This window comes from Vicugna pacos, chromosome 17 (genome assembly GCF_048564905.1).
Source record: "Vicugna pacos chromosome 17, VicPac4, whole genome shotgun sequence".
Taxonomy (NCBI): Eukaryota; Metazoa; Chordata; class Mammalia; order Artiodactyla; family Camelidae; genus Vicugna; species Vicugna pacos.
In genome coordinates, this window is record NC_133003.1 from 36,654,953 (window position 1) to 36,679,349 (window position 24,397).

General features: G+C 39.4%; 1 protein-coding gene across 19 annotated transcripts in view; it reads left to right on the forward strand.

Moving 5' to 3' along the window:
* TAFA1 (TAFA chemokine like family member 1) overlaps positions 1 to 24,397 on the forward strand; it is an 821,149-nt gene that overhangs the window by 652,684 nt on the left and 144,068 nt on the right. For all 19 annotated transcript variants that reach the window (XM_072941650.1, XM_072941666.1, XM_072941661.1 and 16 more), the window contains one exon: positions 23,679 to 23,803. In XM_072941650.1, coding sequence (XP_072797751.1) covers positions 23,679 to 23,803 — 125 coding nt within the window. The remainder of the gene's footprint in view (positions 1 to 23,678; positions 23,804 to 24,397) is intronic.

Here is a 24,397-nt window from a genome sequence, read left to right on the forward strand (position 1 = left end):
AAAGGAATAAGGTACTGATACATGCCAGAACATGGATGAACTTTGACAGTGTGTTTTTTGAAAGAGTCATATGTAAAAGGCCGCATATGCTATTATTCCATTTATATGCAGTATCCAGAATAGACAAATCTTTAGTGACAGGAAGAAGCCTAGTGGTTGTCGGGAGCTGTGATGAGAGAGGGGTGAGGACTGATGCTTAATGAGAACAGGGTTTCCTTTGAAATCGTGGAAATGTTCTTGAACTAGGTAGTTGTGATACTTGTACATTTCGTATGCACTAAAATCCACTGGATTGTACACTTTTAAATGGCAAAAGTAGTGTGTTTTAGGTATGTGAATTTCATCTTTAGAATTTAAAAAAAAATTTCAAGGATCATTCCTGCCAGGGTAACCTTTCTGGCAAAAAGCTAATATGTGTCCAGTTCTCCTGCAAGAGGCATCTTTTTTTAATAATACGTATTTTGGAAAGGAAGCCAGTGAAACGGCTCTGATGGATTTGTTTTTGTATTTAAAATACAAATAAAATTTGAAATGCAGAAAGAATGATTCAGTAAATAATTGGTGATGGTGTTAACCACCAGGATGGCGATGGCCATGGTCATCATCATCATTGAATCTGGATAAACTTGATAATCACAGGAAAAAAGTTAATCCACTGCACAGCAAACTGAATTTTACTTAATGGAGTGCTTTATTTTGGAGGGGGTCTATGTTTAAAGCATAAATTTGTGGTAAAGGGACCAGGAAAAGATGAATAACTACATTTTAGCCTCATTTATATACAACCACATAAAAAGGGAAGGGTAAATCCTTCCAGTGATGGAGTTTGTATAACCTCTTAGGCATTTTTCCATAAGGATCTGTCCTGTACACCCAAGCTCCCTTGCCCAGCTCACTTGGTGGAGCCTACGAGAAACTGCTTCCTAGACCTTTGTTCTAAAAACTAGCAGGGCTCTTTTGCCCTCATTCTAAGCTGAGTTGCTCTTGGCACAAATTGTTGGCCGAGCGGACAGTACACGTTTATCTGCCATGGTACTGGGGACGACCTCCCCGGGCTCAGACTGTGTTCCCAACTCATCTTAACTAGAATCGTAACTAGGACTCAAGCATGGCAGCCACATCATTCCTGCCCCATCTGCCACGGGGCCTTTCACTGATTTGATGAGTTTCACCTGGTCCACACAGCACACAGTCACAAGAGATCTGCAGCTGTCCCTTTCATGTCACCATATATCAGTGTCCTGACATCTGACTCAGTCTCTTTAAAAGGCAAAGGAAATCCTCTATCAAATCTGAATGGTGGCTGCCAGCCCTCTTCTTATCCCCTTATTACAGACTTACCATCCAACCTCTTAACCTTTAAGCTAACGAGCTTCAAAAGTTTCCCCATCTTCATCACCAAAAATATCAGCAGCCAGTAAAAGCAGAAGTCTCTCCAAAGGCAGCAAGGTCCAGGGTTGGTAGTTTAACCCTTGTGCTGTGATACACCGGTGCATCACAATCCTCAAAGGATCAAACTATGATCAAGAAGTAAGTGCCACTCCTGATGAAGCTGAGGATGTCTACTTACAAACAAAGTTCATGAGAAAAGGCTTTCAGATTATAAAATGTGTGAGTCATATGGTGCTAGGCACAGAGTGTGTCTTGCTGCTCGTAGAAGATTAGAAGAGTGGCGTTCTATTAAGCAGACACTGAAGGTCAAAGTATGTTCCCGGAAACATGGGAGAGCCACCCGCCATAGATACGAAGGAGCATAATTGTTTTAAAACCCCAAGGCCCCTTGGAAAGGTAATATATCTAGTCTCATCAGCCATTATCCCGTGAGAGTACTTTCTTGTTCAGTCCCATTCAGAAAATGTCAGGGAACTTACACAAGGAAAAGTAAAGGAAGGTTCCCCAGAATGTGGACACTGCCCAGGAGGCAGGAGATGGGAGATGCACCGCAAAAAAATAAGATCTTGAAACGGAGAATAAAATGAGGCTGAAAGGAACCAGACCCATTTTGCCGAGGCATCTGGCTCCAGGGGGCTATTACAACTAGTTTATGTCCTTTCTGGACTCAGAGTGGAAGAGACCCACGTTATACGTAACTTGGAGTCCCCATGATCGCAGGGTAAAATCCAGTGCCATCAATATGCCTTTTCAGATCCTTAATGATCTGTCCCCATCTCCTTGCTGCTTGTCATGTTCAGGCATTTGCAAAGGTGGTCCCTCTGCTCCAGTGCTCCTTCCCCTTCTCCTTTGCATCACTATCTCCTAACAGAAATCTTCCTTAATCACCCTCCAAGGCCGTTTGGTGCCCTTCACCTGCGCTGCTTATTCTGCTACAGAACTTAGTACACGAAATCGCAACTGCCCATTAACTCAACTGTCCCCCCTAGACTTTGAGAAGCTCAGAGGATGAAGGTGGACAGCACTTTGGCCATCCCTGTATCCCCAGTGCCTGGCACTCGGAGACTTTCAGATGATCAGATGATCACACATACACACTCATACACAGACGCACATGTACAGAGCCTCCCTTTGATAATTTTGCTTCCACTCAGAAAGTAGAGAATTCTGAAGAGAAAATTCTGTCCCGTTCATACCACCTGGAGCTAGAGGAAGCACAATTTCATCCTCCTGTCTGCTGAAGAGTAGCTCGCTTCCTCGTTATCCCAGAGGGCCATTCATTGCTGACTGCATGTTCCATCACACATCCCGGTCACATGTCAGGGCATCTATGCTCCTTACTATCCATGTGATACTACCAAATCTTATATTGTATTAAAAATTCAGAGTTCACCCACTTCTTAGGATACAGAAATGGAGACTCAAAAAAGTTGAGTAAGTCAAACAAGGTGACACAGTTAATTAACAATAGACTGTAGACTTACACTGGGGAATTTGGACTCCCAAGTCAATGTTCCTTCCCCTGTATCTTTTTGCATAGTAAAGAGAAAACATGAATAAAACAAAAATAAAAATGCAGGGAACTGGCAGATTTATTGAGCTCTACCAAAGAGTAAGGGGAAGAAATAGGCAAGTTCTTATTCTTCTTTGGCTATCAGATAAGTATGAGTTAGAAATTTGCTCCCTAATGTAAATCAGTTCGTTTCATTCCTTATGATTTTATACCTTTTGATTTCAGTGTGTTCTTGCTTATTCAGAAGAACAAGAGGAAGGTCAGGTACCTGTTGTATTGATTTTTCCAGGATGTATATTAAGAAGACTCAAATGCAAATACATCCTTCCACTCTGCCAGCTATTTCCTTGCCCCCTGAAAGGGGAAAAAACTCATTAGATCTTTTGCAATCATATTTCATTTGCTTTGCACATTCAAGATTACACCCATTGCTGTTTTTTAAATAAACATATAGTATCAAGATCTGGATGGCAATAAATATGGAAATAAGGCTCAGCCCTTTGCTGTGATGAATTTAAACATGAAGCAATAGGTCTGAAAAGAAGTGTGAAAATAATACTATTAGCAAATGCAGTTGCCATAAATGTGATTAACGTAATTATCTTCATAGCTTCACTGGGTTTCTAATCATATATTTCTAGGAGCAGACAAGTTGAAATTACTTATTCCTTCTAGAACTTGGTTAGAAATACACTGGAAAAGGTAATCATTTTTCTTATATCAAAAACAATAAAATCTAAATTAATTAAATAGAGGCAATGGGGTGTGAGCTGGGTAAATATCATGAGTTTTTCATCCTGTAAAATGATTTTGAGGAATCTCTTAATTACTCTAAGAACATAGATATTAAGAATTACATGGTAAAAAAAACAAAGCACAGTTTTAAATTTTAAAAGAATATTACTCGTAAAATAAGATTAATATTCCCCAGATTTACAACCATTTAACTTTTTCCTGGTAGTCTTAGTTACCTTAGATAAACTTAATTTACTGAAATCATCTGTCTGTCTTTATTGTAACTCTCAATATAGTTTAGTCAAAATTAAAACGAAATAAATCATTTTAGAATTATGGTAGAAAACAGTAGGTGACATCCAATATTTACTTGAGCACCTGTTATGTACCAGTTACGGCTCTGGGTAATATACGTGATGACCATCATCATCCTGATTAATAACATTTATTGCACTTACATATGAGGGGCCCTCCTCTAAGTTCTTTCTATGGTAACTGTTTAACATATAATCATTCAAACAACCCTCTGAGGCGGGAACACTATGATTATTCCTGTTTGACGAAAGAGGACACCACCAGGGTTTACAGACGTCACATACCTTAATCCAAGCGGCATAAACCTAGGCCTCGCTGATGCCGCCGCTCAAGTCCCAGCCACTTCCCGTGCGGCCCCGGAGCGCGCGACCTGCCACTCTGCTTACAGAGTGCTTTCTGTATCTCTCCTCGTACAGTGGACTTAGATTTCGCACGGTGTAGAACCCTGGCACTTCCACAAAACTTACTCTTTAAAAAAAACATTCTTCATTCACTTTAAAAAGTAGAGACTGTTTTATCAATATAGCACATAAGGAGCAACGAGCTTAAAAAAAAAAGTACTTTTAAAAACTTAGATACTAGTATCATTAGCTCTCTGTAATTTTCTTTACCCACCATCAGAAGTCCAGATACACTCCTGGAACCACCTTGCCTATATACTGATTGAAAGCCATGCAGTGGCCTGTGGGGCACCCAGGGGCCAGAAGGGTTAGCTGATGGTTTTCAGCCCATTCTGTGTGCCAGTGACAATTCTAAAATCAAGTTACCTCACTTCATCAGCACAACATCACTATCAGGTGGTTTCTTGCCTTCAGTTTTATGACGAATATGGCGTTAAAAGGGCTTAAAAATTTGTCCAAGATTGGACAGTTAGTAAGTGACTCAAATGGGATTTAAAACAAATTTTAAAAAATAATCGTTTTATCCAGTGTCAGAGCTCATGCTCTTGACTGGGTTAACTATAAAATTGGATCTTGACAAGTTCCTGTTGAGAAAAAAAATTAATTTTTCAAGAGCTTTGTTAATCTTGACCTTTGTACATTTTTCAAAGCACCAGTGTTCTCTCCTGCAGTCTCAACAACGACTGTGTATCGTGAGTGGTATTCCCACTTTACAGGTGAGAATCTTCGATTTAATAACAAACATGATTGGCTCAAGTTGTCACCTACTTCAGTATCAGACATGGGATTAGAATCCAGGTCTTCTTATGATTTCATTCCACTTTACATGACCTCCAGAAGGGCCTCATACTGGTGAGCATAAGACGTGAAAAAGATGTAGTGATCAAAGTTGCTAACTCCTTCAGGAAGGGCGGGGTTGCTGCTGGTGATGGAGTAGGTGGGCTTAGGCCAAGTGATGGCTGATAAATGCTGGGCAGATGGAATATTGGGTATGGTAAGCCAGAAATGTCCAATAGAACTTTCTGTAGTGATAGAAATACTCTATTCTGTACTGTCCAACATGGTACCCACAGCCAAATATAGCTCTAAAGTCCTTGAAATGTACCTAGTGCAATTGAGAGGTTACATTTTATGTTTTATTTTTTTAATTTTTTAAACATTTTTATTGATTTATAATCATTTTACAATGTTGTGTCAAATTCCAGTGTAGAGCACAATTTTTCAGTTATACATGAACATATATATATATTCATTGTCACAATTTTTTGTCTGTGAGTTACCATAAGATCTTGTATATATTTCCCTGTGCTATACAGTATAATCTTGTTTATCTGTTCTGCATTTTGAAATCCCAGTCTATCCCTTCCCACTCCCAGCCCCCTTGGCAACCACAAGTTTGTATTCTGTGTCTATGAGTCTGTTTCTGTTTTGTATTTATGTTTTGTTTGTTTGCTTGTTTTAGATTCCACATATGAGCGACCTCATATGGTATTTTTCTTTCTCTTTCTGGCTTACTTCACTTAGAATGACATTCTCCAGGAGCATCCATGTTGCTGCAAATGGCGTTATGTTGTCGGTTTTTATGGCTGAGTAGTATTCCATTGTGTAAATATACCACCTCTTCTTTATCCAGTCATCTGTTGATGGGCATTTAGGCTGTCTCCATGTCTTGGCTATTGTAAATAGTGTTGCTATGAACATTGGGGTGCAGGTGTCATCCTGAAGTAGGGTTCCTCCTGGATACATGCCCAGGAGTGGGATTCCTGGGTCATATGGTAAGTCTATTCCTAGTCTTTTGAGGAATCTCCATACTGTTTTCCACAGTGGCTGCACCAACCTGCATTCCCACCAGCAGTGTAGGAAGGTTCCCCTTTCTCCACAGCCTCTCCAGCATTTGTCATTTGTGGACTTTTGAATGATGGCCATTCTGACTGCTGTGAGGTGATACCTCATCATAGTTTTGAGCATTTCTCTGATAATTAGTGATATTGAGCATTTTTTCATGTGCCTGTTGAGTTTTTGTATTTCTTCCTTGGTGAATTGCTTGTTTAGGTCCTTTGCCCCTTTTTGGATGGGGTTCTCTTATTTCCTCTAGTGGTTTTATTACCCCCTTTTTGAAGTCATAATCTTCAAAAAGTAGTAGATAGTAGACTATCGAGGTCTATTTCATTGGTCATTCTTTCAATGGACTTCTCTTGTTCTTTTAATTGGGAGTAGTTCCTCTTCTTCATTTTACTTCTGTCTCTCTGGCTCTTTGGATTTATAAGTATCAGTTATATTCTGTGGTTTTGAAGGCTGTTTTTTTAGGTGTTTTTTTTAACGTCCTCAGTGGCAAGAAAGAAAATTCAATTGATTTAAACAAAAAGTTCATTTTGCTATAAAATAAAAGGCCAAGGCTACAAGTGTCTTCAGACATCACTCCCTCTCTCTCCAAACTTCTACTGTTTTCTTCTCTGTTGGCCTGTTTCAAACAAGCTGTGCTCCAGTAGTAATAAACATGCCACCCACAGAGCCACTTTCATACCTTACCAGGTCACCACCTAACAATGAAAGGAGCGTATCTTTTTCTCAATAGAATTAGCAAGACTCCTGGAATGAGTGTCATTGGTTGACTCAGATCATACCCCATCTCCAAACCAGTCATTGTGGCCAAAGAGATTGTTCCAGTTTTTAATGCTACATCATGACCCCAACATTTAGTGGCTTAAAACAATAGAAGTTTTATTATGTCCTATGATTTTATTAGTATTTTGGATGTCTCAGCAGGTTGATTTTTCTGTTTCAGATGACACTGACAGAGGTCACAGTGTGGTATTTAGCTGGTGACTAGACCGGACTGGTCTGGTCCAAAATGGCTCATTTACCTTGGCCTGAAGTAAGTGGGTGGAAGGATGGGTTCTGCCAGGGTGATCAACAATGTGTCTCTGCCTCCCAGCGTGGAAGTCTCAGGGTAGTCAAACTTTGAACAAGATGGAGCAGGAATCCCAGAGGGAGGATTCCAAGAAGCATGGGTAGAAACCACCAGGCTGTCTGTCTATGACCCACCTTAAGAAATCCTAGAATATTACTCCTGCTGCATTTGGTTGGTCGCTAGGACCAGGCCAGGTTCAGCAGGAGGGGAATGATACTTTACTTCTCAATGAGAGGAATAGCTAATATTTTTTTTTCTTGCAGCAATCTTTGACCTCCAGAGAAACAGAGTGATCTGATTGGGCAAGTGTGACCATATCATCTCTGTTTCCAAGGGGTGGGGTCAGCTCTATCCAAAACATCAGACTAACATTGTAAGGAGAGTAGTTCCCCAAAGGGAAGTTAGGGTTATTGTTAGCAAAAGACAAGGGAGCAGGTGCTAGGTCTGTAGAAACAACAGGTATGTTACAAACTGATGTTGGCATCACCAAACCTGTGATTCCAACAGGCATTCTGGAATTTAAGAAAAAAAAAACATAAAAATTGGGGGCTCACAAAAGCCTGAGTTTGTATCCTTTCTTGGCCATTCATTAGCTTGGGCTAATTACTTAAAATCTGAACCTTTCCATCCTTATCTGTAAAATGTGGATAATAATAACCTTCTTAGGGTTGCTACAAGCATTAGATGAAATACTCTATATAAAGCACTTAAGGTTTGCTCAACACATGTGAAACCCCTCTCTTTCCTAATGAAAACTCTTCAGCTGTAAACATGAGCTACTCTTAAAATCAGCACCCTATTTGAGAGCGGCATGGAACGCAGTAGCCTAGAGGGTTCTAAATGTGTAGAAACCAAGCATTGTTTGCAGGCTACACTGGCTATTACTTTCCAAACTCCAATTCATATTGTTCGCTTTGATCAATAAAAGCAGATACAGTTTGTTCACTCTCTGTTCACATGAGAGAGTGCCTCTATGCATCTCTGCGGTGACATACTATTTCCTGTTTCATCTCCAAAATTCATTTCTCTCAGAATGCTCAGCATTCAAGGCCATCAGTCTTTTAAGGAATATTGGAGGTCACTCAACCCATCGTAATAATGAAATTTTAGGGCTGAATTTAGCTTTTCTCTTTTATTGGTCATCACTAATAAAACTTGATTGATTAATATTTTTTCCTGGACATTCAGGTACTGGAAGCTGTCTTCCAAATCCAGCGATGAAATGTGTCTTAAAATACCAAACCAATGACTTCTCCGTCTGGTGCTTTTCATCACGGAGACAAGGCTGAAACTGAGCTGTCCTTCAAGAAATGTTAGCCTTGGTTTATACACTTTTTTTTGATGGGAACACCAGCTGAAAAACTTAAGCTACTAATGTTGCAGCTCTTTCTTATTTTAAAGCTTCATTTATTTATCTCTCTAATTAATGTGTCTAGTTCTTGAATTTGATCTAAATAAATGTGGTCTTGGATTGAAAGCAATCAGGATATTGTGTGGCATCGAAGGACAGCCCTAGTTCTTTCTCCCTCCTGTTACTAGAAGATAAAAGAGATGGAGAGCCTGAGAGTGAGAGAGAAGAAGATTTGTTTCATTGTGTCCAGTGTGCAGGGGTCATATCACTGATGATAAATGAGATCACTTTAGATAATGATGGAACATGGCACTAAATAACAACAAATCATTACTTCATTAATATTCCTTAATATTCCTTTTTCACTTTCTTCCTGTCTGCCTGATATCTTGAAGGAGAATGGCTCAGTTTGACACTATTGCATCTTTAACACCTCTCTACAGTTTACTCATCGCCAGTTTTTTAAAGCAGACTGAGGACATCACTTTAGGAGGACAATAATATCTAACTAGATGCAGTAACCTTGTTTTTCATTCTAAGTTTATATTTTTGACCTTAGAACAAATGATACCGGTTTATCACTCATAGCAAGGAAATAAAGTTCCCTTTTTATATAAAACTGTTTAAGTAAAAGAAGCAATTCCTAAAAGCAGTCCCCGATGGCTTAAAATTCAGGTAGAGCTCTTTCCTTGGGTCACGGGTTCCTGCAGTTTCTTCTGCCCTGGCTCCTTGTCTAGAAAGCAAGAATACCCAGTTTGTTTTGCAGCCTGGGTGCAGGGAAAGCTGTGGGAGCCTGTGGTCACGTGACCTGCAGTCGGAGGAGTGATACAGACGCTGAGCAGACACCCTCCAGGCTACCCCTGATGGAGATCTGAACTGAAGGAAATATTCGATGTGGACAGACTGCTTGCTTCTGCCAAATGAATTAATCCATCCCCAGCACCATCCACTCAGTTGCACTTTCCAAATGCAGCACCATGGCCCAGGAGAAGAAATTCATCTGACAGAGAAACAGTGTCCCCTAGGATGAGAGAGAGCTTGCTCCAGATCAAAAGGGATCCTTTCCCTTGTCCTCTGGGCAGCTCTGATTTGCCACAGCCTCTGCATTTTTGTGAAGCCTACTTAATTAAGAAGACCTTGATCACTTTCCACAGTACCTAGAACACATGTAACCTGACCTTCCCTTATTCACTCACAAACAGGCACTCGTGCTTTGCTCCAGAAATGCGGAATCTCTAATAGTTCCCGGAGTACAGCCTTCTAGCTCCCACGTCTAGGTTGTGCACAGCTTGACCTCCAAGAGATTATCCATCTCTACTTCGCTTACTTTGCAAATTACTATTCATCTTGCAGCACTAATCTGAGACACCATTTTCCCAAACCTTTAATTTGCTCTGGAGGAAGTTGTTTCCCCTGATTCACAATTCTGCCCCTTACTGTGTGAACATGGGCAAAGTTATGTAAACCTTTCTTTGATTCAATTTCCTTTTCTCTAAAATGGGATAATAATATTTTTGAGGAACTACCATGCTGTTTTCCATAATGGCTGCACCGTTTCACATTCCCACCAACAGGGCAAAATAATAAAGTAATTTTGGGGGGAAGGCTATAGCTCAGTGATAGAGCACATGCTTAGCATGCATGAGGTCCTGGGTTCAATCCCCAGTACCCCCACTAAAAATAAATAAATAAACCTAACTACCTCCCCCCACAAAAGAAAGTAAAGTAAATTTTAATTTTTTAAAGTTATTTTTTAATTGAAGAAGAAATTAAAATAAAGTGGAATAATAACAGTGCTCACATCCCAGAACCATTATAAGAATTACATTATAGGATCGGCACGATTCGGTGAGCACAGAGCCTGGCCTGCAGAAAGTGCCCCATAGATGTTATGATTTCAAAATATTTAAATTTATTTACATTAATTTATCACTATACTGACCATTGACATCGATTACAATTAAGCTATAATATCTTTTATTAAACTGAGAGCTCCTTAATGGCATGAACTGAGGTTTATTCAGTTTGTCCTCAGCCCCAGTACAGTACCAGGAGTGCAGTGTATTTATGTTTAATTGAATTACAACTGGATGAGGTCAGCTGACGTTTACTTGTATAATAATAGCAAGGGCTGAGGTTTTTGAGGACTTGCTTTTTATCAGCCATCGGTCTGTACCTTTATATGTATCTTGGCCCTTCATATCCAGGGGTTCCACATCTGTGGCTTCAACCAACCGCAGATGGAAAATATTCAGGAAAAAGAATTCCAGAAAGTTTCAAAATGCAAAACTTGAATTGACGTAGTATTTACATTGCATTTACAACAATGCACTTACATTGTATTACGGGTCCTGGACACTTCAGATACATGACTTTTCAGCTTAGCAACTTTCTGGGAAAGAGAGTTTCTTTCTCCCAAAAGGACCAGTCAAAGTTCCAGAACTCATTGGCCAGTTTCATTCACATCTGAACCAATCGCAGAGGCACACAGGAGGGGATATGCAAAGAGGTTGGAAATAGGTCACATGCACATGAATGGAGAGAGTGAAAGGCTGTTTCCTTAAAGGTAAACCCAAGTATCATTATTGGGGGGGGGGGTTTGAATTATTGCGAAGGAGGCCAAATAACAAACACAACACTGGTTTCACCTTAATTTTTATTTGTCCCCTAAGCTTCTTACATCGTTGCATGGCAACAACTTAAGCGATCAATATAAATAAGACTACAGCTAATTTCGGAATATCAGTGATTTTTCTCACCTCCCAGATAATATGAGTTGATACTTGTCTCTTTGTTTCAAGATGTTGGGCTCCTTGGTCTAAACTACAAATAGGAAAGGGCTAATTAGAAGATTACTGACGATTGCCTTGGAGTTTTGTATCAACTGCATTGCATGACCTGATGCACTTCAGAAATGAATTGATATTAGGTTGCATGTATTTTATGGATTTACATACTGTATGTGCTTTATCTTTTCAAATTGAGGGGAGAGATTATTCACCAGAGTTATTGCATAATAAGATTTATAATTGAAAGGAGGCAATTTTGGTGTATTTCTTCTTGTAGAAAGGGGCTTTTATGACCCAACAAAATCCTGTAACACAAATCAGTATGCGTTTGCACAAAATTTCATGTTAAGCCATGTTCTGCCAGTGATTATTTTTGCTTTGAGAAAAGGTGTCATCTCAGAAAGTACAATGAAAATGGTTTTTGATCTTGGCACTTGGGCTGGAGTCAGCCTAGAAACTTAGAGCGTAAGAAAAAAAAATTCTTTAGATCTGCCTTCTCCCTAAATTATATCGATTCAAAAAGATTTTCAAACTCTGTCCCCAGGGCTCAGACTCAGGTAGAGATGGATTTCAGCCTGCTACAGGTAGAATAGGAAATGGTGTTAAATCAACAATAGATAATATTAGAAGCCTTTGCTTTAGTTGCCCTGTATCCCTTTCTCTGTTGATGGCTGATTTTCATTCCTCTCCCAATTTCCGAGGTTTGCTGCAGCTTCACCACGAAATACTTCACCACGAAAGCAATTTCTATACACTCTCCTTTTCTTGCCCAAATAGTACATCCAACTGAATCTTAATAGTTTCGTAAAATTGAATTTAGCTTCTCTAGACCATAACAATTAGTATTACTCCATTGTGAGCAGATCTGGATTGTAATTAAGAAAACTCAACATTCCTGCTGACACTGAAATGCTCTGGGAAAAATGCCTAATTTACATATAGCTATGCCTGTTCTCTGCCTCCCGCATCTGGTGCGTTGTGACTGTGCATGCAGATTGGAGAGACATACCATGGGGACAGAAAGCCATCTCAGGATTGTCTATAGGTCAGCTGAATTTCTGAATTTTTTTTTCTTTTTTCTTTTTCTTTTTTGTTGAAGTATCATCAGTTTACAATGTTGTGTCAATTCCTGGAGTACAGTGTAATGTTTCAGTCATACATGTACATATACATACTCCTTTTTGAACTCTTTTTCATGATAGGTTATTATGAGATCTTGAATATAGTTCCCTGTGCTTTACAGTAGAAACTTGTTGTTTATTTATTTTATATAAAGTAGTATCTGCAATCTCGAACTCCCAATTGATCCCTTCCCACTCCACTTCTGAATTATAATGCCAAAAAAAAAAAATCGCTCTGGCTATTGTGAATATTTAGTACTAAGTGGGTAGAAATGGCAGTGATCTGGCCTTGATACGAGTAACAGGATTCATCTGTTTCATTCAGTTAGTCCATAGTATTTATTGTGTACCTTCAGCTGTACTTAGGATTGTGTCAGGTGGCAAGGAATAGAACACCCAACTGTAGTAGCCTGAGTAATAGGAATTGACTTTTCTTGGATAACAGGAAGTCCAGAGGTATGGGTTGCTGACATCAGTTTAATAACATAAATGTCAGCATTGAAGCAATTTTCCTGAACTTTCCCTCATGATAAGTCATTGAAGTTGCAGCTGTCATATAAATATTCAAGACAAGAAGTCAGAGCCTTGAGGATCAGGCTAGCAGTGACGTGGTAGAGCTGGAGTCTAGGATGGCCTCAGCTGCGTGTCTGATGGTTGGCAGCCCCATGAGTCCAGGAGGGCCTCACATAGGACAGCTCCTCTCTGCTCCATGTGACCTGTCAGCACGGTCAGTCCAGGGCTCCAAAGAGCAACAAGCCCCAAGCAAAAGTGCTTTCAAACCTCTTCTTGTGTCATGTTTGCTGACTTCTCATTAGCCAAACAAAGCACACGCCCAAACCCAGACAGGAGGACTGGGGACATAGACTCCACTTCCTGATGGGAGGAGAGGTAAAGTAACGTTACCAAGGGGTGGACGTAGAGAGAGAGGAAGAGTGTGTGGCCATTTTTACAATCAGAAAATGGAAAATTTAGAATCACCTGCCATATAGAGGCAGTAAATACAAAAAATAAAAACAAATCAGAATTACTACATCACTATTGCCATTAAAGAAAGCCTTTCAAACCACCTTAAACCACAACCCTCGCCACCTCCCTCAGAGAATCTTAGCCCTTGGATTGGGAAAAAAAAAAACTGTTCTAGTTTCTAGGTTTTGCTGTAGAACTTTGGCAATGCATTAAATCCTGCCTCCAATTTAGCTAAACTTAGAGTTTTTCAATTTAGCAAGAAGTGTAGGGGATATGTGGCTTGAGGCAGTAGAATGATGATTCTGAACCTTTTGCAACAGGATGCGTCAAAAACGTTGCTACGTTTATACTCCTGGCTTTCTCTGATTTTCTGGCTTTCCTGATCCTATCATGGACATGAAGGTTAGTTGCAAAGTGCCAATATTGTGAAATTTCCCTTGTATGTTGGCAGTTTCTAAAGGCTCATTCTGGCTGTTTAAGTGCAGCTGTGTGATATTAGAGAAATTATTTAAAAAGAAGGACCTTATATCATCTCTCACATGCTCACCTACTTTAAAACTCATGTGAAAGCTCTGACATGCTTTTTGTAGCTCAGACTGCCTGTATTAAGTGGTGCTAAGCACAGAGCAGATAGCCTATAAATATTTTCTGGTAAGCAGAGCTGAACTCTTCCAAACGACCCCAGCAATTCCGTCAAAATAAGCATGCTAGTTTTATGGCGTTGTGTAGGAGAAAGTAAAGAAAGCAGGTGATTATTATTTTCTATTTCTCATAGGATTGGTGAGTGGAAGCATAGACCAGAAAGATATTGGGCAGTTCTTAGCACATTACAAAAAATAACCAACTGTCACATTATTTTGCCATTTCAAACACATACACACAAATAAAATTAGATCCAAGAGTGTTCCATGATCAAGGTTTATACATTTCATCCCCACATGAAAGTCAGGTTATATTTTCTGAAGTTAACTTAATTATAATAAATCAGAAGGCACCAAAGTCTTCCCCAAAGACTGTGTGAGCACAGTGCATTGTAGCGTGCTGTGGTCTTGTTTTATCAAGCATCTGTAAGACCAGCACATAAAGCACTGAGTGCCACATGCTCTCCATCTAGACCCCACTCGTCCCAACATTTCCGTGTTCTCAGCTGTAATGCCATCAACCACCTATGAGAATAAGAGAATAACCCTAAGAGAACAAGAGGAATAATGTTTCCCATTCAGTTCCCCAGGATTTGGCAATAGGTGGCTTCAGAGTTAGAGACACTTCACTCCTATTTGCTATCCATTTTTATAGATTTGAAGAGACCTAAGAGGTTTCGTGTGCCCTGTTCTTTCTCCCTTGTCTAAAGTCTCCGCCAGAGCCAAGAGCATCTCTCTGGGAGTCTGAATTTTCCTTTAATCTAATCCATTTAGAAAATGACTCACAACTTATTGAATAAAATAGAGAAAATTGATACCTTTTCATTAGGCTGACAAAGTCTTTTTCACTGCTGGCATCTGAAATGTGTTTTCTATTTAAATTTTATTTATATCAATCTTCTCTAGTGGGTGTGAGATTAAAATGAAAGACCTTGCAATCAGTGCACAACTTCCCCTTTACTGCCAAGATTGCGAGTGCTGGTTTTGCAACAGAACTTGATGCCAGAAATTTTCTGGGACGAATTTAATTTTCAGGACTGGTTGCAGAATGGAATCAACCAAAATTGATACTTTAATATATCAGTAACTATAGAAGTGATTACCTTACGTATGAAAAGAGAAAAAAAGGACACTTCACTAACATTATTTGAATATGGTAAATCTCTGGCAATTCTAGGAGGAACTTTATTGTAGAATCTACTTATCATCTTATAAAGTACCTTTTCAAATCGGAGAAAATGCCTGTATCCAAGTATTTTCCTACAAGGATGCACTTCTAAAGTAAGAACACAGAGACCCAGCACCCAGAAGGTATACAGATGTACATGTGGCTTCAAAGCTGCTTGCAAATATCATTTTCAAATCTGATTTTCCCTATGGCTTAAAGTGCAGAACCACTTTGGCGTTCTTCTCTACACCCACATCAAGGTTACCCCTCTCCCCATTTTGTTGCCATGAATGTAAGTGGATCAAACAAATGTGCAATCACAGGGATACAGAATCCCAGGAGGACGAACATAAATGCATTGCCTGTTCTGAAATAGCAAGATTCTCCACTCTGAGCTATGCGTATGCAGTGGGTACAGCCTATTCGTCAGGGACCTCCGAGAAATATCAGTGCACCCCTAAAAGACGAGCAAAATTCATGTCTCACTAAAATCATTAAAAACTGTAACCAGTATTGATGAAGCTGTGCAGAGAAATGGGTACCTCTGGTGGGAAATATCAGTTATTACAAATTTTCTCAGGGACAATTTGATAATATACACATCACAAGTACTAAACGTTTTTACCCCGTTGACTCAGAAATTCCACTCCTTGGAATTCATTCTGGGGAAATAAATATATTTGCAAAGATATATATATCTATATACACAAGGTTGTTCATTAAGCATCCTTCCTAATAGCAACCAACCATTCAACAAAAAAAAAAAGAGAGAGAGAGAGACAACTTAAACTTCCAACAGTAGGGGATTGGTTAAACCAGTTAAGACACAACCCTCCTATGGGATATGAGGCAGACATTAAAATAATGGTTCATTTTCTTTATTAATAAGCATGGGGGCATGTTTATGATTCAGTGTTTAGGTTTTAAAGAAGGGTACAAGACAGCGTGTGTGATATGATCTGACTTTTTTCAAGAATATTTATATTATGTATGTGTTAGTATATACGTGTATTCAACCATTTTAAGTAGATAGATACTGATCACCTGCTATGTGCCAGCGCTGTTCTAGCCATTTGGAAATACAAATTCCAAACCTTCATGGAACTTACCATCAACTGGGAAGGAAAAAAAAATATCCAGCAGACAAAACCGATCCTGTGAATTTGGGTTGTAGTATGTGCTAGGAGAAACCCTAAGCAGGATGTGAGGAGAGAGTGGCAAGGCCACGTGGGTGTGGATTTGTTTAGGCAAGTTGTCAAGCAAGGCCGTTCTGAGAACGCACAATTGAACTGAGGCCTGGCGAATGTCAATTCTGGGAGAACACAACCCAGTCAGAGGGTTTAGTGAAATCCTAAAAGAGATTTACGGGTTTGCAGAAGAGCTAGAGGGACAGAAAGATTGGCACCAAAGGGCAGGTGAGAGTGGCGATGGTGGAAAACGTGGTTGGAGAGTTAGGAAGAGATTTGAAGTGACATGGATCTTTGAAGGCCATGGTCAGGAATCTTGAATTTATTCTGCATGGTGGAAACCCTTGAGCGTTTTGTATGAAATTATTTGCGTCTTTAAAGATCATTCTGGATGCTGTGTCAGGAGTAGTCAGAGAGAAAGTCAGGGGAAAACATAGCCAAATGTAGCCATTCACCTCTGCCTAATGCAGTTATGTATATTTTCATTAGATTTGCTATTGATCTGTTGGCTTTGAATTTTGGAAAAGAATGTATATTCCTTTAAAACTAGGGAGGGAAAATGTAAAGTTCACTCTGGTTGGTAAAAATATGAACATCAAAATGGTTTATTTCAACAAAATTACACTTATTGTCTACTGTAACTTCAGGGTCACTCTCTAAATACAGACTGTTAAATTTGAGAATATAAGGGATGTCCAGTAGGAAATTTATCTAAGAACTAATTCTTTGTGTTCCTTCTTAACCACAAATGCAAAAAAAAAACCCCAAAAAAGCTGAATTTATTTCTAAAATAAAACCATCAGTTTAGTGAAAGTAAGACCAACACCTAATATTTGAATTCTAAGTGGATTCATGAATAGAGTTATCACGTATTAAAAGTACAATATAAGCCAGGGGCCCCAGCCCTGGGGTCCAGCCCACAAAGAGGAAGAGTGTTTTTGGCAGGAATTAGTGCTTCCTTAAGTTGGCAAAAGTTAGCCCTTTATCCCTTTACTAAATATACTTATTTGCTTTAATATGGAAACAGTTTGATTGATTCCTTGGTGGGTAAATTACCTCCTGAGTGAGGACTTTGTTGACTTTAAAGCACCTCGTATCTTTTTACATATCACAATTTGTCGATATATATTATCCCACCATTACACATAGTGTTTATCGCTGACAAGAGATTGTACGCCACTTCAGGGTAGGAGCTGTCCCTGTTTTATGTCCAGCACAGTATTGAATGAACAGCTTTTGAATAAATAGAAGATAACCTTTGTCTTCAAATACCTTCAAGGAAAGCAATCACTCAAGGAAACTGCCCCACGCTTATCTTGTGGTTTTAAGTACTGCCCATTTCACAACCCACATCCTCACCTCCACCCTCACCAAGATAAAATTGCCTCAGTTTGAAAAGCGCTAGAATAGAATTTGTAGACAAGAAGCAATGCTAATGAATCCTATCATCAGCGATTAACTCCATGCGTCTCTGAAATATATTGCAGATCCCATGAAGAAATAGTCTAATCAGTAAAAAAAAAAAAAATGCATCCCAGAACTATATGCATGTATTAATAATAAGGCATATGAAGGTAATTGCATGGATGCATTTGTAGCTGGTGGAGGACACATGGATAAATAATAGTCATAAATGTCATGTGTTGAGTATAAAGTTTATTAGGTGTTATGCTAAGTACCTTATTTCATCTAAAATTCACAATAACCAGTCGTGATTTTTATTAGCTCCATTTTATGACTCAGGAACCTGAGACTTGAAGCAAAGAACTTTCTGAAGTCATCCTGCCAGTAAGCGGTGGAGTTAAGATTCAAATCCAGATCACCCTATCACATACCCAAGAGCTTACAGTCTGAATCACTCCCTCATGCTTCCAAACTGGATCCTATCCTTAAACGTGATCGTGACGGGAAAACAGGGAGCTTAGAATGTCTACAGGCAATGTTATTCAATGCCTTTAATTTTCTGTTTGCTTTGACAAAGACAATAATACACAGGGAGTCGCTGCAAGTCTTTTGAAGAAGAGCATCGTAACAGCTGTTTCAACAACCTGTGCAGAAAGGGAGGCTGGAGAGCTGTCCCGCCCCTCTAGCGGAGTCCCAGCCATTGCTTTAAATTGCATGACAGGTTGTACAGAAATGAGCCTGGAAATTTGTCTTGATTGATGTACTTATAATCCACTTCTGGGAACATGAGTGCAATCATATGTTCAACCATTTAATTTATGCTCAAACTCTCGTAAGTCACAGAAGCAAGCTGAGAGTTTGGCATAGTATCTATCGAAGAACAATGGTGTCCTCACTAACGTTGTGAAGAATTACCTCTTCTCTTTAGAAATAATTTTATTCTCTAGAGGAATAAAAATGCTGCTGCTAATAATAATAATAGCTAATATTTATCAAACATTTGCTGAATTCCAGACACTCTGCTAAGAGCTCGGGTGGACTTTGTCACGTGATCCTCACAATCCTTCGATATAGGCACTCTTTTTCTTCTCTCTCTTTTTCTTTCTTTTTTTATTCACTCGTTTATAAATGGTAAACCTGTCTTGAGCTACTCTGCCATTCAGAGATGAATGTGGTATGATCCGTGCCCTCAAGGCGTTCACTGCCTAGTCAGTAGGCAGGCATGTGAGCCGGTAAGCTGGTAATTACAGTCCAGTGTGGTTAGGGTTACAGTTAGTGTGATGGGGATAATGTTTGTTTCCTTGATTATCCTAGCGTCCCTTTCAGCTCTGCCCTTCTTCACCGGTCTAGAGCAGGCAGCCGCAAATCAAGACCTACCCCTTCTCTGTTTAAATGCGGTGGTGCTTACCTGGCATTTCAGGTGCTTGCTTCTTTCTTGCATCTTGCAGTTCACTGCCGGGTTCATCTTCCTCAACTAAATCTGTCATCATGTCCACCCTTTGCTCACAGAATCTCAAATCTTCAGTGACTCACCTTTCCTGTAAAAAATTAATTAAAAATACATACTTTTTAAAGCCTAAGCTCCTTGCTTTCAGGAATTTCTACAATCTTATTAAGGGTTTCTCTTTTCCTTCTCCCCAGCGTGCATCTGCTCTTCTAGTACGTGACATATTTACTCCTAGAGGAGCACTGCGTTCGTTAATATCTCCTTACTGTAGTTCATGCCAAAATGCTGACAGTGCCATGTTGAGAAACCCTGTGCTGAGTTATAAGCTCTGAGGACGGGGGCTGTATCATGTTATTTTATCTCTCTCAGTAAACTAGGTAGTGATTTGACTATGCAAAGTACCGAGTAAACGTTTGCTGAACTGCAACTCAAATGTTCTCTACTACAGTGGAAAAGGGACCGCAGTTCTTAGTTCCATATTTATTAAACTCATTGCCTATTATATCTTATTCTATTTCCATAGGAAAATTCCTCAAAGTGAGCAATAACAACACCCAAAAGAAAGGGATTTCTGCTTGATCTAGGATTTATCACTGAGAGATGGATCAACTCTCCTTTTACAGTCCCTATGCTGTTCTGCTGTACAGCAATACGACCTGGGATGAGGGCGAAATCAAGACATATGATTAAAGTGGCTTTAGTGATTTTAAGAACCTCTCAAGGAAAGATGGACATTCTTGAAAAAGTTGAAGATCAGATATTTTCCTGAACATGGCACATTCATAGAGAGAACCCCAGGACCCTTGGGTTAAAAGGGACTTTTAAGACCCTCTTTAATAATCACCACAGATAAGAGAGAGTTGGGGTTTGCAGCTGGTATTTAATTAACTCAGTTCTTCTAAGGGAGAAAAGTCTTTAGAGCAGTTATCTGTCTACCTCATAAGTTTCTCATGGATTCAGAAAGTGTTCTCTAGCGGGAATTTCTGTTAAAATGCTTCAACTAATGAACTCCAGCACTGTGTAGCTCAGACTAGGAAGAAACAAGTCTGATCAACCATCCCTTCCTGAGATTTTTTTTTTTTAAGTTAATCTTACAAGAAAATAAATGTTTTGGTTTTCCACAAGTGTTTGTGCTGATGTGAAATTTATTTTCAATAATAACAGAGCAGAGAGAACTCATTCATTCACTCGGCAGTCAATAAATGTTTTTCTTTAAGAGACCTATGAAGTTTGAACCCAAAGCTAGAATGAATTAGCGCCATCGTGATGAAAAACGTGGATTTTGTTGTTAAGCAAGCCTGGATTCGTGTGTTAATTTCTGCACTTTCTACCTGTGTGAGCTTGGGAAAGTTACTTCACCTCTCTGGGCTTTAGTTTTTTCATCTGAAAATGGATTCATATTAATACCCATTTTATAGGGTTGCCTTGAAGATTAAGATCATACATTTAAAAGTACCAGACACAGGAACACATAAGAAGCATTCAGAAATGTCAGTTATCATTTTTATTATTGAACTGACCATTGTAATTCAAGATATTTTAAAATTATTTATATTTACATCTTTCTTACTATAATTACATCTCTAAGAAAAAATTATTAAAAACAATTAAACAGAATAAATATTAGCTCACTCTGTTAAATCCAGTTGATCACCCCTTGTTCAAATATCAGAACATTTTCAGTAGCTTCCAATTTAAGAGAAGAAGAGGCAAATTGAAAATCCTTTCTCTGTGAATTTTTTTAAGTTATTAGGGAAATAGGAGTTTATGAAAAAAGTTTGGATGAGAGACTACAGTTTGACGTAGGACATAAAATAATATGTATTAAAATCACTGTGTAATACACCAATCAGAAAAAAAACAGGTCCAATAACGCCTCTAGAAAAGCAACACTGGAAGAATGAACTGGATTCTAGTAAGCCAGACGCTAGCGCCAAATCATTAAAGTCCATTTAGCAGAGGAACTGGAATGTGCATTTTGAGACCAGAGGCAGGCCTGGGATATTTTTATTCTTAGAAAGCCTCTTCTCTTGCCCTCTGAGTTAGTGGGGCTTTATAAACTTGAATTAAAGGCGTTACGCAGGTTTTGAGATGCATTCTTTTCCCCACTGTCTACATTTTCATGTAAGAGATATGAATGCTTGAGAGAAAGAGGAGAAACCGCTTTGTTAGCTTGGAACCAAGTAGGTCAGCTGTGAGAGGGCAGAGAGCAGCGTAAAGAAAATGGAATGGGATCCTTTAGAAAGAGGCAAAGCTGCTGACGGCTGACCTTAGCAGCAGTGGTTCATTCTTTGTGTGCCTCTGTGACAAAAGCTAAATCGAAGACTGTAGGGAAAGGCACCTTCCCCTCAGAGCTCAGATCAGAGGGTTTCCCTTCTTGATGGTCTAGATTCAGGGCAGCAATAGTGAAATGTTAGGTGGCCTTTAAGGGGACAAGTGTGGCCAATGTGACTGGCCTCTCTGTGACAGAGCTCTAGCCACTAGGGGGCCTCAGGTTGGAGATCTTTGATAAACACCCTCAGTCAGACTTGTATCTGACGCTACTGGAAGCTTTGCCATTTGTTTTTGTAGCCTTTCCACACTGCATATGTTTTTCTTGTTGCCAAAATATGTACTTCCCTATTCAATATTGTCACCTATTAATTCACGTAAATAAGGCCTCTTTTACCCATGATTAGAATCTTCCTTGACTCCATGCCCTGATGCAGAGCCCTGCTATTAAAAAGAAAAACAATCGAAACTTTCATAATCATTTTAGACCCTGTGGAGGACTTGTATTTTCTCTTTTTAGCCTGCGTTTTACCAAAATACCATGCTGTCTTGCATATGGATAGAACTATTCATGAGATTTTACTTCCTCTACTTGCCCTATCCAATGGAGCTGCATTTTATGTGATTTGGTCTGGTCCACATGGAAGGTGTCCATCAAATACAGGCAAAGTTACCCTTGGAAAAAAATCCTTAAATTGACCGTATAATAGAGTAGACATGATTTTGCATATGAAATCCTGTGGAGTAATCAATTCTTTGAAGGAAAGCTTGGGTTCAAAAGGAGGGGAAGACTGAAATAAGAAAGATGTAGCAGGAGGAAGCCTGAATGCAGATAGATGTCTGGATGCTTAAACCATGCTGCTTTTAAGGTAGCAATCTAACCCCTCTAGTGAACACCAGACAGAGAAAATTATTAGGTGCCTCTGCTTCACTGTAGCAATGATTCTATTTCATTCTATTATTAATTCTCTGTGACATTAAGAGATGTCACTGAGGTTCTTTGAGGTTGTAAGACTTAAACGTCATGGTGGAGACTCATCTTTGAGGTGGGAGGGATTGGGAGAGGACAGTGTAAAGAATCAGAGTTCCAGCCCAGTGTAAAGACAGCCAATTGGAAAGGATCATGAAAGAAACACTCACAGATAATTTGAGGATTTTGCAAGAAAGAGCCCAGGTGGATTTGTAAAAATCTGATGCCTTGAGGAGCTTCAGAAATGACCTGTGCTTGTGCAGAAATAATTTTCACTCAAGGCATTAAAGAAGATGTGGAGCTGCTTAATTTGTACTGAGTGAATTTAGTCCCTACTTTTATAAAATCTCATTATCAAAAAAAAAGGTGTTGTACATACATTCCCTGAATTCATTGCCAGCTTCCTAAGGCAGTCATCCTTGGTATCACCCTGAAAAGCAGGGCTGTGTTCTTCAGAGGCTCATGTTTTGAAAGTCCCCCTCATAGCACATCAAACATATTAGAAGGAAACCACAACTCATATCAAATATACTTTGGACTGTAAACAAGTAGTTTCATTCATTATGACACCTGGTTTTTATTTCACAGGGTTTTTTTTTTTTTTTGTACTTTCGGTCATTTTTTTTCTTTTGGTAGACCTTTGAAATTCTCAAAGGCCCTAGGCTGGGAGAGAAACCGTAATGCTGGGTAGAGAAACTGGCCTTTCTGAAAAGAATAGCTCAGTCAGTCATTCTGAGGAACATTTAGCACTTTTGTCCCTTTCACTGGAAAAAAAAAAAAGTATAAGGTCCTTGATCTACAAACCTAATACAAAAGTTCTTCCAAAAAATGTGTCCCCGTTCCATATGTTTTCATCACACAAGGAGATTTTGGATGAAATGTGGCTTGATGAAACCGGACAGCATAATTATATTTGCATTGTAAGACCTTTAAGTTAAAATCTTGCTCTTCTTAATAGAACATTCTCAGCCAATCAGGAAAGGCTAAAAAGGACCTAACGTGTTTCAAAGAGCATTAACATCTGTAGAGGGACATAGCCTTGTGCCCAGGTTGTTTGGATGAATTGCAGCTACACCTGTTTCCTGTCTTTGCGCAGCCTCCATCGTGATTGGGAAATGGTGGTGTGAGATGGAGCCTTGCCTAGAGGGAGAAGAATGCAAGACGCTTCCTGACAACTCCGGATGGATGTGCGCCACAGGCAATAAAATTAAGACCACGAGAGTAAGTTCTCTCTATTTTTTTTTTTTTGCATGTTGCCAGCTGTACTGTTTGCCTTTGTGTTGAACAAACAGCACCCAGAGAAGCTTTAAACAGGAGAGCAAGTAGCCTTTTCCCCCCAACAGAAATTATTCTGAACCATTCAGATCAATGTCCATCCATCAAAGAGAAGTTAGACATTGAACTTGACTTCTCTGTCCTGCTGCAGTTTAGTATTGCTGTTAAATAAAGCTGGGTTGCCAGAGCCCAGGGGGAGAGGAGCAGTGAAGGTAGTTATTTGGATAATTCATCCGACATTTATGGTGCTCAGAACAGATAATAAAATAAGGGTCTTGCTTAATTCATTCAGATGGTTTGCCGAAAAGCTCTGAATTTAAGTACAGCCATTTTCTAAAAGTCCTTTAAAGGAATTCTTTGATGCCCTTTTAGGGAAGCGAAAAGGTTTTCTGATGTGAATAATCATTCCTTGCTTCCTGTGGTTAAGTCAGGAGCTGGCTTCAAAACACAGACCAACCTGTATGGTGAGGGCTACCCAGCTCATCAGAATTGGTGTCATGATGCTGGAGCAGGTTGGAGAGGCCCAGCTAGGCCAGTCAT